Here is a 16,256-nt window from a genome sequence, read left to right as displayed (position 1 = left end):
TCTAAGGATCAAGTTTCAAGAGGACAAATCTGAGAGATTCTTATCTCCAATTAAGCAGCAGAAAAACAAAAACAAAGTTCTAGAAGTACAAGTATAGCTGGAGTGTTAAGAGGGTCAGCCTGGAGTGGGAAAAGCCAAGTAAGCAAGCCCTTGAAGCCTTGAGTTCAAGTCCCAGCACCTGAACAAAAATAAACAAAGAAATGGAAAAGAAACCTTTACCTCCTTCAGCGATGTATTCAATCGCCAAAGAAACAGAGGCAGCTGTGGACGTGGAGGAAGCTGTGGCTTTGGAAAGGATAGTTTAGTGATGGTAGCCGGTATAATACTTTAAAGTAGGAAACAGCCTTGGCCCTCACACAGGCAGGAAGATGTCATCCATCGTGTGGGTGGAGGTGTTTCACCTACCTGAAAATCTACCTGAGCGGAACGCTTCCCTTGTGAGATCCTGGACAGGTGCCCTAGCTCCCTTGTCCATCAGACACACGAAAGAACGCCCACCGCTGACATTCTGCAAAGAGTACAGACCAAGCTAAGTGAGGGAGCACAAAGGCGGGTGATAGCAAGTGTGGGAGTAGCCCTCATCCACTGCTGTGCGGATAGGAAAATGGGGGGCGCTGCTGGCAACTTTCAGTAAAGTGAGCCATGATCGAGGCGGCCAGGCACAACTCTACTCCTAAGCGTCTATCCGGCATTATAACAATGTGTCCTGTGGGACTAGAGTTCACAACAGCTTCATTTGTCACAGCCCTTCCTGCAGACAGTCCTCTGTGGGTCTGCCTTGTTTTGTGCTTATCTCACAAGCAGAGGTGCAAGCACCAGTACTGATTATCTTTCCAAGATGTTTGTGTAGCAAATAGCCTTGAAGATGTAGATAGCAAAGCCCTCTGGGATAGGGGGCAAGATTTATTCACCGACTGTCCTGTGACAAAGATAGTATCTCCTGTGGAGCTAAGGCCCTGTAGCTTTTTACCTGAAGTCCAGCATACAAGGTTCAGTTTCCTGAAGCTCAGATGCTGATGATTGTAACAGGAGCCCATTATGTCTACACCATGGGACCATTGTTCATCAGCGCATGGCTCGGGGCCAGGTTCCCAGTGCAGACATGATGGTTCTTCTCACTCTGCCTGGCTCCCCCCAAGAGTGCTACATACTCAAAACATTCACAGAACTGGAATGCTAACGTCATATTCCTCTCCACTCAGGGCAACCCTCCTCCCAAACTAGAAATAGCCAAGCTATTCCTCAGAAGGAAAATGAATAATCGAATTCTAATGCATCCATTTATTAGAATACTGCCTATCAACAAGAATGAATTCGTGGTGCACGCAAGATGACCTATAAACCTCAACAATGCTTTGTGGAGTGGGAGAAGGTAGACCCAGGATATGTATGATCTCATTATTTGATTTATTTTTTAAATTTGTGCGAACTGTTCCTGAGTTTTTATAATAAAGGCTAGGGCTCGATCACTTGAGCCACAGTGCCACTTCTGGCATTTTGGTGGTTAATTCAAGATAAGAGCCTCATGAACTTTCCTTCCTAGGCTAACTTTGAGACATGATTCTCAGAGCTCAGCCTCCTGAATAGCTAAGATTACAGGTATAAGCCATTGGGGTCTGGCTTATTGAAAATTTTAAAATAAAAATTAGAGGTTGCTTGCTAATGAGAAGCACATGAAAAAAATGAGGGTGACAAAAATATTAGGTCTGATATATATATTGAAAAACTACTGTTCAGAAGTGACCTTTTGGCTATTTCAAATATTCACATCTCAGATTGGGAGTCCAACAGCTGGAATCCAATTCCCCAGCTAGCCCTGGCTCTCTGTGTCGCTTAGGGTTAGTTATTTAAGCCAAACCTCAGTTTCTTCTCTTGTAAAATGTCAGCAATGGCAATAGCAGCTAGGGATGAAAATGATCACAAAGATCAGATAAGAAAATGTGTGTGATGTGGGCTAGAGTAGCTTTTGGAGTGTAGAGAAGATTGTACAAATGTTGGTTCTTGCTGCAATTCTTTCTAATCCTGTCTTTGTGTACCAGAAACCCAAAGTTGTTAGTTACATGAGAAAGGATAGATACATTTGGACCAAGGTAAAAACAACCCCCCCATATCAACAGAGCAATTAACAAGAGTAAACTATGAAGAAAACCATATCTTTGTTTAGAAACAAGATACACGGGACTCTGTTGAACTGTGTAGTGTTCACCCTGCTTTTGACCATGGAGAAAGTCCTTCATTGCGTCTCCTTTGACATATGTGAACAGGAGAGAGGGGGTACAACATCTCTCTATTCCATTTCTTGCCCTGTGTGCATTGTACCTGGACGATGTCTGCTACCCCCTGTATACACTTGATTATTCACTGCAGGTGTCTTTATCTGCACTTACCTGGAAATTGAAAATGGAATTGCAGACTAGAACAGCTGGAAGTGAAAATTACATAGCCCTCCAGGAAACATCCCAGTTACAAAATGGGCAGAAATAAGGTGTTTGGGCTATACAAATGTTCCCCCTTGATGGAATTCTTTTCTTTTTTTAATTTGCAAATGAAATTGTGACTCTTTTTAAGCCCATAACAGACTGACTACTCATTGTTTCCCATGAAGAATATTTTTTATAATAATGATTCCATTGCCATCAACTTTTGGCAATCTAAGGTGGGAAAAAACAATTGGTAAGCCCTTGGGTCATTTTGCTTTGTTGTTTGGCTTCTCTGTCAGCATTTCATGCAGTTGTTCTTCATGTTCACTTTTCTACCCAAGCAAAGGTAGAGGAGGGTGCAGTAGTGGTTCTCAAAGCCATCTATTCTTTCCTGTGGGACAGAGCCGTAATGGAACATTCAGTGAGGAGAGGTAAATGTCAATGAGACCTCTTGACTTAGGTGAACTTGGAGATGGACTCAGGACACCACACAAAAGCTGAAAACGGGTTGGTTCCATATCTTAGCTATGGTAAATAATGCTGCAATAAACTAGTTGTGCTGGTAGCTTTGGTATGGTCTTGTTTGTGACCATTTGGGTAAATGCCCAAAAATGGGATTGCTGGGTCATAAGAGAGCTTTCTGTGGAATCTTTTGAGGAACCTCCATACTGCTTTCCAAAGTGGTTGAACAAGTTTACACTCCCACCAACAATGCAATAGGATGTCCTTAAGTAGATGAATGGATCAAGAAAATATTATATATATATATATATATATATATATGAATTCTATGCCTCCATCAGAAAGAATGACATTGCCCCATTTTTAGGAAATGGAAAGACTTGGAAAAAATTATATTAAGTGAAGAAAGCCAGGCCTAATAGGTCCCATGGTTTCTCTTATTTACAATAACTAATATAAGTCTAGGACAAGCAGAAAAGGTCAAAAGCTATGTACATATGACCATATAAGATGATGTTAAGCGAAATGAACCCCAAGATAGGGACACAAGTGGTTTTTTTTTTCTTACTATTGTTTTCAATGTACTTATAATGCACTATATGATTTTTTTTGTTTCTTTGGTATGTTCCTCCCCCACGGTATAACCCCTGTTTTCACTGTTTTTGATTCCACTGCCCTGCATCTTATATTTACATTTTTCTAATTTGGGGAGGGGAAGGGAAATAACAAAATGCTTAAATAGGGTTACAGGTTGACCCATTGTAACAATGAGATGAACAAGAATCTCTGTTGAAAATGAACTTTACAACTTCAGGCATGGAGAGGGGATGGGGATGCGAGGAGGAGTTGGGGAGGTGGGAGGGAAGGGAGGGTAGGGGAAAAACAAAGGAGGGGGTAACAATGCTTGCTAGGAAATGTACTCATTACCTTACTCATGTAACTGTAACCCCCCTACACAGTATCTTTACAATATAAAATACATATTTTTTTAAAAAGCTGAAAACAGAAAGAACTAAAAAGGGAAATCCATGTACGTAGGCACCATTTGATTCATGGTGTATAATGTACAATGAAGTAACAAAGACACAGGAAATAGGTGGAAAATTGAGACATGATAGTATAACCCAGGAAGGTCTTTTCAGGTTGATAAATCCATGAAATATGTATCACACCAGACATAGCCCCCAGAAAGTCTACAATAAACACAGTGCCCAGACCTTGTGCTACCAAGACCCACGGAGAACTGATTCCTCCCATTTCTTCCCATTTGATTCCCACTCATCCCCCTCTATAAATGAAGGAACTGCAGCACTACAGATTTTCTGACTCATCCCTGTCCTTCTGACTTTCCCACTAAGGATGATTTTGTGCAAGGCTATGGAACTCTAAATATATAATATAGTCAGTATGAAAGATGGCACTGAAGTCAAAACTGTAAACACCAAAGCCTGTTTTACCATTAATATTCATCTTCCAAAGGCAAATGCACACCCACGAGGTCTGACCCAATCGTTATTTCTTTATTTTAAAAAATGGAGGCAATTAGACCGGCATCTAAATCACACCTGCTGTGTAAGTATAGTATTTTCCAAACCTTGCACAATTTCCTAATATTCTAGGATATGACTTCCCACCACATCTTCAGCCCCTGAAGCCTTTTTTACCCCAAATCTTTACAGTGTATTACAACTAAAATATGTCCTTATAAACATTTATAAAAGCTGGGCCATGGTGGTGCACACCTGTAATCCCAGCTAGTCCAGAGGCTGAGATCTGAGGATCATGGTTAGAAGTCAGCCCAGGCAGGAAAGGCTGTAAGACTCTTATCTATTACTACCAAGTGGAACTGTGTCTTAATTGGCAGAGCACTAGCTTTGAGCAGAAAAGCTAAGGAACAATGTTCAGGTCCTGAATTCAAATCTTGTTTCTGTCACACACACACACAAACACACACACACACATTATATTTATTTTCACTTTAATTAGTCTCTATCATTTACAATGCATTCAAATATTAATCTTTCAGTTAATTATATACCTCATTACTGAAAATTTTAATGTCAAGAGATACCTTTTCTATTCAATAAAATAGATGCACTGGGACCCAAGGTTTAAAAGCAACAACAAGCATCTTGTCCACTCAGCAACCATGCAAATATGTTATGAAGGTGCTGTTGGCACTAAGCATGCATAGCTCAGGAGAGTGCTTTCCAAAGCAAACACCTTCCACTGCCATTTGGAAGTAAAATAATGATTATAATTCTTCATTCCCTTAGAAACATCTGGTCAGCTATGGACCAGTGGTTCAAGTTTTCTGCACTCTCCTGGTATCTCTGCTTCAGTGTTCAGGAACAATGGCTGTTTGGTTTCCATGCTGCCCCCACCCATTTCTTTATTTTATTTAAAAAAATTTACTGCCAGGTTATGGTTACATAAGAAAGGTAGCAAGTACCTGGAGCTGCAGGTGTGGCGCAAGTGGTAGAGCACCAGTCTTGAGAGAAAAAGCCAAGCAAGAGCACCAGGTCCCGAGTTCAAGCCCCAGTACCAGTGCAAAAACCAAGTCAGAGTGTCTATGTTAATAGTATCATGTTCTTATTTCCTTTATTTCCCGTGCCTTTTTTTCCCTCTGGTTTGCCTGCATTATCTTTTAATTAACTGAAGAAGATGCTCTGAGAATGCAGCATGTGAGTGGACACAGGAAACAGGTCTTCCAAATACAAACCCTCCCCACAGATGAAACATTAGGAATTCTGACAGCAGGTGCATGGATGGATTATGTACTGCAGCTGGCGCTGTGTTCCACAGAAGGTTAGGAGAGTGTGCACTTTGAAGATAAATATTAGACTCTGGGTAAAAGTGACAGTGGAACAGAAAATTGGGAGAGGTGAGAAGGTGAGCGGCGTCTAGGCTGGGGAAGTAAAACGTAATTCTTTGGAGTTCTCATTTTCCTCAAAACCTCAGACTTTCTCAGGGGAAAGGAACTGAAGAGGATGGAATCATGAATAAAATCTCATATCATCAGACAGATTGGAAGGATGACTCATTAACTGTGAATTCATTGAAAAGTCTTCTGTAAACATCTGACTTCCAGCTGTGCTGTTAAAAATACTTCACATCCCATTTGTGTATGTCTATATACGTGTATGTGTGCGGTGCATGTGTTCTTTGTATGCAGTGTGCTTCATATTTGTCTTTTAGAAAGTGGTAAAATTGGAGTCTGAGTAAGAAGCGGTGATCATGTAAATCTATAAAATATTGAGTATTGAGTTTTAAGTAGTGCTTAAGCCAGTTAGTAGATCACAAAATAATAAACATAGATAGAATGATTTTATTCTGGCTTGGGTAATGGACAGCTCAGGTGTTGCTACCCCAGACGCTGTTGTCACAGACATGCTGTGTAATTTTACAAAATCACCGGCATAATTGCCGTGTGTGGGAATGAGGCTGGGAGGTTTGGGTACAATTGGCGAGCAAGTTGACATTCTCAGAACTTTCCCAGGAGACCCTGACTGGCTAAGCTGGCATTGGCAGATGTCCCTGCTGTGACAGCCCCTGGGGGAAACCATGGCTTTGTGAAAGCAGGATTAACTCCAAAGAACTCTGGGGAGATGCAAAAACTCCATTCTGTTGGTGGCCACCAGTATCTGCCCGTAGTCAGATTTGTTAGGAGAGTGGCCATTGACTCTGGAACTGGCAAATACTTGTGTCTGCCACACTGGGACCATGAGGCCTCATTGTATCTTGGCCATTCTTGGTAAATGAACTTGCCACTTGTGATTTTCTTCATGTAAGGCGACAGTTTCTTAAGTTCTGTGAAGTTGACAATTTAAGTCCCATCTTGTCTAACTATGCTAATGTATCTGATGACTCTCCAAGAGACAGGCAGAAAGACTGCAGTGTTTCTCAAGTAATAAAGTATTTTTATTATTGGAAACAGCTCAATTATCTTACAAAACGTTCTTTGTGAAATGAATGTCTTTATTGATACAGTTTAGAACCTGCTGTCCTGAATTATTAGACTGAATTCATTTTATAGTATAAATTTTATAGTGGTCATAATACCTCCAGTATTGTCTCTCCTTTTTTTGCAGTGCTATAAAAGGAAACTTCTGTAGAATGTCATATCACAAAATTAATATCAAATATGAGTGGTCTTATAAAGTAAGTGAAATGGTAATGTTAGACTAGTAAACAGCAAAGTATAGTCAAAGGTAATGCTAAGCTCTAATTAGTGAACTTGCTGTAAGGTTTGTTTAATCTTGCTTTGTGTCCATAATTCCTTTAATAGAAAGCTATAATGTAATAAAAATAAACAGGCCCAACAAAACCAGGAATAGCTTTTATATTCACAAAGAAAATCAATGGGAAGATACACAGAAAAAAAATAGAGAATAGCAAAAGGAAATAGAACAGTACAGCTGAACTATACAACACTTAAAAACTTAAAATCCTCCTGTAGGATGCAAAAGCAGACCGTAGACTGTGGGGGGGAAAATGAATAAAAGACTGACCTACATGAAGATTTTTATCTTACGTAAACTTACGATAGAAACACAAAACAGATTTAATGAATGTACAACTAAATTGTTTGACCATTTTTCATCCCTAGCTAGATGCTTGCAAATAAAGCTCATGTCAGAAAAAAAAATCAAGAATTCCTAAAATGTGTAATTATGTGGATAAGTAGAATCTTTACTAGATATTTAAGTTATCAAGCCTTTATAATTGACACATTGGTGTTAGCCCATGAAGAAAAAAATTGAATAAACACTTTAATAATATGTAATTTATATGGATTCAAATTCATATGGTATTATATCTAATAAAATGACAGAAACTAAATTCAGAAAAGTAGAAGTATACTATATATTACAAATTCAATATACTGTGGTTATAATTAGGATGGCTTTAGGGATATAGGTAATTCTGAATTATTCTTCAAGCTACAGGTAAATTTCACTGCCAGTGGATGAAATATTGAGTCTAAAAGCTAACATTATGCAATTCTGTAAGAAAACATCAAAGGATCTAATACTCTTGGAGTGGGGTCATCTGTCGAGTGTGTGTGTGTGCGTGCGCAGGTGTGCATGTGTGGTGTGTATGTGTGTGTGTGTGTGTATGTGTGTGTGTGTGTGTGGTCTGTGTGTGTGTGTGGTCTGTGTGTGTGTGTCATCTGTGTGTCAATTCTCAGGGCTACATATTCTCTCTCAGCTTTCAAGGCTGACACTTTAACACCTGAGCCGTGTCTCCATCTCTGGCTTTTTTCCTAGCTAATTGGAGATAGGATTCTCGTAGACTTTCTATGCAGGCTAACTTTGAACTAAATTCCTCAGGTCTCAGCCTCCTGAGTAGTTAGGATTACAGATATGAACCACTGGTTGCCTAGCACAAATAAACAGGGCATATTTTTTTCTAATGATGACTCAGACTCCAGAAGATGTAAGAGAACAATAAATTTGTTAGAGAGCAATTTATGTAAAACAACTTCATTTTGGAAAAAAAAAAGATTGCTTGAAGAAAGTGAAGAAAAATGACAAACCAGGAGGGAAGTATTTCCAATTTTAATTTCAAAGAATTTATCTAATAAATAGTTTTTAAAATAGAGAAGTTGAACATTTTATAACAGTTGACTAGATTATCAGCACTTCACCAAAAAGGAAAACAATTTACACATTTCCACACACAACTACATCCAGCCCCCACCTGAGAAAATGCAAATAACTGTGCAAAGCAGCAACATTTCTCCCAAATCTGATGAATGCAAAGCAAATTTAACAGTGAATTCTATTAGAGAAATTGTAGGGAAATTAATATTCACACCAACTGTAGCTACTAGGACTGCAAAATGGCGCAACCCTGAGCACATTAGAAAGGGGCAGTTACTAAGGTAGAGCGGAAGTACAGATGAGCTTCCCTTTAACAAAATACTCTCACTTTCAGAATCCATCTCCAAAATGTGCAAACAAACAAAAGAAACACTGAAAAAGTAACACCCTCATGGTGCATTTTAGATTACTTGTTAGATGTGGCTGTTATACTGTTTGCATGGTATAGAATAAAGCAAATAAACAGTCATGACACTATCTTAAAGCAGTGGCATTTTATTGAGCATGATAGTATATACCTGTAATCCTGTAAACTCTCAGGAAACTGAGGCAGTAGGATCTCAAATTCCAGACTAGCTGGGGCTATTAGACAGGGAGACCCTCTCTCAGAATGAATAAGAGAAATAAATAGCATAAGACAAAACAGCACTTAAAGAACAGTACTATTCTTTAAAAGAATAGTACTGGAGATTAAGGACTTAAATTTGACTTGAAAGTAGCAATGAGTGTAGCATGAATCCTTCCAAAGCCATAGAGCTCCGGCTCCAGTGAGCATACATTTGATTGGTATTTAACTGATTCACGTCTGGAACACCGAACATCTGGAATGTAGGATATTAATGTCTGTTCTCCAAGGGAAAAGCTCAAGCATCAGTAAATGTGGTGAACTATGGGTTTCTCTGGTGGAGATTACAGTTTACGTTGCAATGTAAAATGTCCTGAACAAAGAGCCTTGTGTACAGGAGCCTACAGATGGTTTTAACACAGTGGGCATGAAGGACCCATGTGTGTATTTTCAGAGTGAGGGGTTGGAGTGGTGGAATTACTACTGCTGCTTTGCCTGTTACGAATGTGGCTCTCTAAAACAATCTGAGGAAATACCACTGTACTAGAGAAATGCAATCTGTGGGTAATTATTCTTTATGGGGGACAAAGGGTCAAAAAAGAATCTTACGTAATGAATGCATGGTTGAATTCAAGGGTTGTGTAGTTATCCGCGAGATGACAAGTCTCATGTCCAGTACTGAAGATACAAGGGAAATAAGAGAAAACTGGGAACACGGTGAAAGGACATAAAAATTCAGCTCTGTCTCCTCATTCATGTTATATCGGAGATTTGAAATCTGGGAGATTGAGGAACTGAATGGAGAAAGCATTGGGGTTGGGTCATAGAGAAAGAATTACGTGGTGACATGTCAAAGCAAAGAGGAAGGGCATTTTAACAAAACCAAGCAAAAAAACAAAAACAAAAACATGGTCCAAGATAAATAAATGAACAAAAAAACAAAACCAAAAAACCCAAAGTCAAGGAACTGAGAACCATGTGGCCTCTGGGGTCCGAGTCACCCAAGCTCTCATTGCTGTTCTCTCTATAAATGTTTTACTCTTTCTATAAGACTCAGTTTCCCCATGAGGACAACGAGAATAAACAATATGGAGACTCACAAAAGGAAAGGTGAAAATTGAAGTACACGTGTATGTAGTGTTTTCAACCCACTGTGGGCTCTTGGTGTAAGCTGCTGGCGTTATGAAGCAGATGGGCACAAAAACCAGTGTCTGTCAGTGTCGGGGGAAGGGATCCGGGCCTTATTGTGTAAGTGAGTGGGAAGCGGCTGCAGGAACGTGAGTATGGGAGATGGGGTGCTAGGCTGTGCAGCTTGCAAAGATGAGCGTAGAAGAAGGAATTGCTATTGGATCTGCCATTGCGCCTTGACAGAAGATGAAGACATCGTGTATAGGGCATCAGTAGAGCATCCCAAACTGTTCAGTGTTTCAGAGAGAGAATTGACAGGACTTGGCTATTTACTCGAATGTGTGTGTGTGTGTGTGTGTGTGTGTGTGTGAGAGAGAGAGAGAGAGAGAGAGAGAGAGAGGGAGAGAGAGAGAATAAGAGCAAGTAGTGAATAAGAGACAGAGAGATAGAAATAGGGAGAAAGACAAAGAGGAAGAAAGACAAAGAATAAGAGTAAGAGAAAGAGCCAAAGAATAAGAGTTAAAAGTAGGAGTAAGAAGAGTTAGAAGGGACTCCAGGGACTGAGACTCCACCATGAAGACAGGTGGAGACTAGTAAACAGTCATGAGTCAGGTCTGGAATGTCATATGATACGTACCATTTTCCTGTTGGTCTTTCTAACACACACAAGCTTTGAGGATGTGAATGTGGCAGTTCAAGGTCCAGACCGCCCCCCCGCCCCAAATACCCAGATCCTATGGAAATGCAATGTTTGGAGTTACTACAAAAGCTGTCGCTGTGGTCGTGGGAAGGACATTTTCCAGTGCATATCTAGTCAATCAGAAGGGTTCCTGCCGTGTGCTCCAAACTAAAACACTACAAACAAAACACTTTCACAGGAGAAACTTCCTAAAGCCCTGCGGCTTGTGAGCTCATCTTCCCAGAGGCTCGCTTTTCTTTATGCATGATTGAAAGGAGGTGGGGATTCAGGCCTTCTCCTCAAACACCAATCTGTCTATGTGTGTATGTGTGTGTGTTTCTGGTTTTTCCTGTGCAGGGCAGGAGAGAATTGGCAAAGATTCCAACTATGAGCAGGAGGGGAAAGTGCAGTTCGTGATCGACGCCGTGTATGCCATGGCCCACGCCCTTCACCACATGAACAAGGACCTCTGTGCTGATTATCGGGGCTTGTGCCCAGAGATGGAGCACGCCGGGGGTAAGAAGCTGTTGAAGTATATCCGCAACGTGAACTTCAATGGTGAGTCTCCCAACGTCCTGTGCTCTGTGGACAAACTGATAGTGTTAAGCCAGACTATTTGGAGTCCATTTCTTCTTGGTCTTAGAAAAGCTGTTAATACGTCAAGCCAGTTTTTCTCGAAGCAAATAGGCATCCACTTCTTTTAAGCCCAAATTTTCACTAAGTTATGTACACTTTGTCATTCTGGTGGTTGTGTTCCATCCTCCAGGGATGTGTGACCATCCTTATGTATTTGAGAATGTATTTGTAAGAATGATCCTGACAATTCTCTCCTGATTTCTTCTTGCACACCGTGATTATAGACCGCTGGTGGTTCAGGGGTTGTCTCATTGCTAGGAGTGAGCAAAGTACACCTGTCATTCTAGCCATTGAGAGGCTGAGACCTGGTAAAAGGCAGGCTTAAGGCCAGCCATGTCTGTGTACTGAATTCAAAGCCACCCTTGGTTGTTCAGTGAGATCTTAACTCACATAGTCTCAGTAGACTGTCTTGTCCATGAATAAGGAGACAGAGGTTCTGAGCTTTAGCGTAGGCACAGGGCTGGTATATACACATATATGACATGATCACTATATGCCAATACCTTCATCTGGTGGCTTACTGAATCTTTAGAACATCATGGTGACCTTCACATTATGATTTTCTCCCATTTCTAGAGCTAGGGAAACTAAGCCACAGAGAAATGAACAAACACCTTGTCCTGAGCCATACAGCTTAGGTAGAAGGTAAGAAGACAAGAAGATCCTTTCCTGTTAATCTATTTCTTATGAGTCTGGCTTCTTCAATTTGCATCACTTTTTATTACCACAAATTTAATTGCACAAAGGCGTTCCTTTGTGATATTTGTATATAAGTGCATGTACTGTTCTCTGATCGACTTCACTCCATTTTCCTCTTTCTTAATACCCTCTCCTTCCCCCTCCTTTGCAATAGGTTTTACTGAGTTTGATTATGTTGGTGTGTGTGTGTGTGTGTGTGTGTGTGTGTAATATATATATATATATATATATATATATATATATATATATATATATATATATATATATATATATATATATATACACAAGTACTTCTGTCATTTTCATCTCCCATCCCTGGCTGTTCCCTCTTCTTTTCTCCACCCTCCTTCCCCTGGTTCTTCATCCTAAACATTCATCTTTAAGTAACAGGGAGGAAGACTCTTCTCCTCATTACTGAGGGCCGTGCTTAGTTAGATCAGAACTTCTGTGAGGCACACAGGCCCAGTCAGCCATTCTCTCTTGGACATCCTGCTTGGTAGTCCATATCGGCTTTCTCTGAGGACTCTTTTTCTTTAGTGGGGAGACCTTTGGTTCCTGGGGTGTTTCAGCACTCATCAATGGTAGGACTCAAATTTTACACAAACAAGAATGTTTTCCCCGTTTAGTCAGAGGATTCCATAAGTGGATAAAGCTTAGAGCATAATAAAAGACCTGCAAAAGTCATTCTGTTTCCTCATTTTTATAGAAAGAAGAGGAAATAGAAATAAAATTTGCCCTAGGCCTCACTACTTATAAATGTCAGAGACAGATGTGTAACTCAGGCCTCTCTCCTGTTCACTGTAAGAAGTTAGTCCTCCTTTCACATATTTTAGGATGATTTCTGATTCTTTTTTTTTCTTTGTCTCAATAAGCTTGATTGTAGTCCTCAGTTACATTAGTAAGAAATTCCATTTAGCTCTAGGCGCTTTCTCCACATCAGTAGAATACAATTTAATAACTCTGACCTTCACATTGACTTGAAGCATCAATTTAAGAAATGATAATAGAAAGTCCTAAAAGCATTACCACAACGTCACCAAGTATTTAACTACCTCTTATGAATGGAGTGGGGAAATGGCCCATTTACTCTCCATCAGTCGCAGGCCACCTTTTCCTGCATCTCAAATGAATGCGAAAAATCTCTAGCCTAAATTGGCTCTACTTATCTCTCTTTTAGCTCGTCTGGCCAGATGGCAACACTTCCAAATGTAACTTGATCAGATTCAGTGTCTTGGCTAAGATCTAAAATAAGTACAATGGAATGTGTTTTATGTAAAAGTGTTCCCATACCTAGATCTACTGATTTCCAGAAAAGAAACGGAGGGGAGGCTTTTGTTGCGAGGACAGAGCAGCTCCCAGTTCCCTCTGCAAGAGAGAATGTCAGCTTTCCATCTTAGAGAGGTGCCTTCCAGGCTCCCTCCTTCTAAGTCTATGTGAACCTAGGACTCCTTTGGAAGTGATGCCATGTAGTTTCTAAAGCAAAAAAGGCAGAGGGCCCAGGCCCCAGCCAAGAATCTTCCTGAAAACCCCAAGCAACTCTCAGCCATGTGTCCTCCAGGCTGATGGGGCTCATGTGGTAGCACCAGAGAAACTCTCTCCTCTGCTGCCCTGACCAAACTGTGAGCAGCCCATCCTTCTTGTTACAGTACTGAGATTTAGGAGGCTTGTTGAGCATGTATGAATGCTGCAAGTCTAGATGCTGTGCATGCTATGTCAGACAAGCTGCCAACTTCTGTCATCAGAGCAATCTACGTCCCAACCCTTTTATGTTTAGAAGGAAAGCTCTTTCATTCCCATCTTCCCATCTGGGAGAGATTGCAGACTTACGTGCTGCCCATCCCCTGCTCTGGCTACCAAATAACCAAGTGTCCCCATCTTTTCTATCTTAATACGTCTACATTCTGGTCCTAATAATACCTTTTGTAAGTCTCTTGGGGAAATCCTCTCCTGTTTCTATACTTTTTTTTTTACAATTTTTGACCTTGATCTTTTTTAAAAAAAAATTTTGGACATAGAATTTATCGAACACAAGGCTTCCTTTCTCTTTTTCAAGAATTGCTGGGATGCTCTTAAAAAGGGAGTTGTAGGGGAGGAAACAAAAACCTGGAAATAATAAGCTAGTTGCAATACAGAATCCATTGAGGTCAAAGCCACACAATAAGCTATGAGAACTCATCACTTAAATAAAGTATTCAGCTCTACATCTTTCATATTTTTTATCATAAACTTTAATGAGAATGGAAAGGGCATGACAAGAATCATTTCTCTCCCAAAGCCTGTAAGAAAGGAGAGAGATTGTGTGATGGGTCTATTCTGATGAATATTTAGCTTGTGCGGGTGAGAGAGATCTTTTGGAGCCCCAGGCCTCCAAGAATACTTTTTCCTCTTCTCTCAAAGATTATGAAAAGTTTGAATCATTACTTAATGAATAGAAGCCATAGAATTTATAGCAAAGCACAACACGAATTCCAGTATGCAACGTGTAGAAGAAAAGTCACTGAATATTAATGTCCCCCCTGCTCACGATCAGGATTCCTGTTTCTTGCTAATGACCTGCAGAGTCCACATTTCCTTTCGTAGACTCAGAAAGTTTGCTAACAGCAGAAAGCCAGTCCTGGAAGCTTTCTGTTGCTATCAATGTCGCTTTTGTTGCTGTTTGTTTTCTCCATGCACTGAGAAGGTATGTATTGATTCACCCACACAGAGGGCTTAAGACCTCTGTGGTGATGGGGTGGGTGCTTTCCGGGTCCATGGGGATGTAGTCTCTCATTAACATGGAGAAAATGAAACGGTGACTTTGGCCACATGCAGGTCTAGCCATAGACCCAACATAGCATTCCCAGGTGATTAACTCCCACTCCCAACATGAGCTGTGGTCTCCGTGTTGAAAAACACAGTCTTTCTACCAATGGGCAAATCTGTACTAGATACGAGATTGGCGGACTGACCAAGACGTGAGATCAGATGACTGAAGGCTTGTACACTGCCTGGGTAAACATTAACAAATTAACAAACAACAACCTTTTATCATAGCCCTTTTGTTCAGATCAAATGTAAGAGTCATTACAATCTAATTAAACATTCACAAAGCAAGAAGTGCAGAACTGTACCTATCATACACTCCATTCCAAACAATCGTAACTCCAGCCCTCTCAGAAAGGTAGTGATGAGGTCATAGAATGAGGCTGAGCAACTTGCTAAGTTAGCTGGTAACCTGGTATTTATACCCATTCTAGAAGATTCCAAACCCATGGCTAAGCATTATTGTTGTCTCAGTGCTTGAGTGACTGGGACACGTGGACCTCTGTATGCTTTGTCACCTGTGAAAGTAGATGCACCTGTGGCTCCTTCCACCTCCCATTCACCTGCACTTCCCAGACTATTCTGTGATTCCTTTGTCACTGTTGCTCAGACTAAGGCAAACAGATGGCTTCTGGTCTTTGTGTATGATTTGGTAATTGTTCTTTCTTCTAATCAACACATTTATGTATGTATTTTATATATATACATATATTTGTGTGTATATATATGTACTCTGTAAATGTAGTTATCTTTAAAATTAACTTTGATGCTTAATTGTATCAAAATAATTGGTTACACTTTAAGATGGACATTACAAGAAGGATTAAGAAATAAAAGTGTTTATTGAGCATCTTTCTGACACTGATAAGCATTTTACACTGATTACCCTATAAAGCAATGTAGAAATAATCAGCCCAAAAGACTTCTAAACACAATCATCAGAGAAATACACATCTAGATAAACCTTTTTTATTTTTTTTTTGCTTATTTGCTTGGTTATTTTTAATTACATACCCTTTAAAAATAATTTCATAGTTTTGAAAAATGGTTCTTTAGTTGCCACAGTTTATAGTTGGGCAGAAACTAAAATAATAAAACCACCCTCATCATCATTATTGCCATTCTCATCAGCAGAACTGTGAAAATTTAATGTTGTCTCCAAAAAGAAAATTGTGTATAGTTTTTGTTCCCCTGAAGGGGACATTTCCAGAATAAAATGCTAAGGAATATCAAGAAATCGAACTTTTTAAAGGAGAAGA

General features: G+C 40.0%; 1 protein-coding gene across 2 annotated transcripts in view; it reads left to right on the top strand.

Moving 5' to 3' along the window:
* The window catches only part of Grm7 (glutamate receptor, metabotropic 7), a 595,106-nt gene that overhangs the window by 378,347 nt on the left and 200,503 nt on the right, over positions 1 to 16,256 (top strand). For both annotated transcript variants that reach the window (XM_013010417.1, XM_013010416.1), the window contains exon 6: positions 11,218 to 11,418. In XM_013010417.1, coding sequence (XP_012865871.1) covers positions 11,218 to 11,418 — 201 coding nt within the window. The remainder of the gene's footprint in view (positions 1 to 11,217; positions 11,419 to 16,256) is intronic.

This window comes from Dipodomys ordii, unplaced genomic scaffold, assembly GCF_000151885.1.
Source record: "Dipodomys ordii isolate 6190 unplaced genomic scaffold, Dord_2.0 Scaffold12, whole genome shotgun sequence".
Taxonomy (NCBI): domain Eukaryota; kingdom Metazoa; phylum Chordata; class Mammalia; order Rodentia; family Heteromyidae; genus Dipodomys; species Dipodomys ordii.
This window is presented reverse-complemented; position numbering and strand designations above follow the sequence as displayed.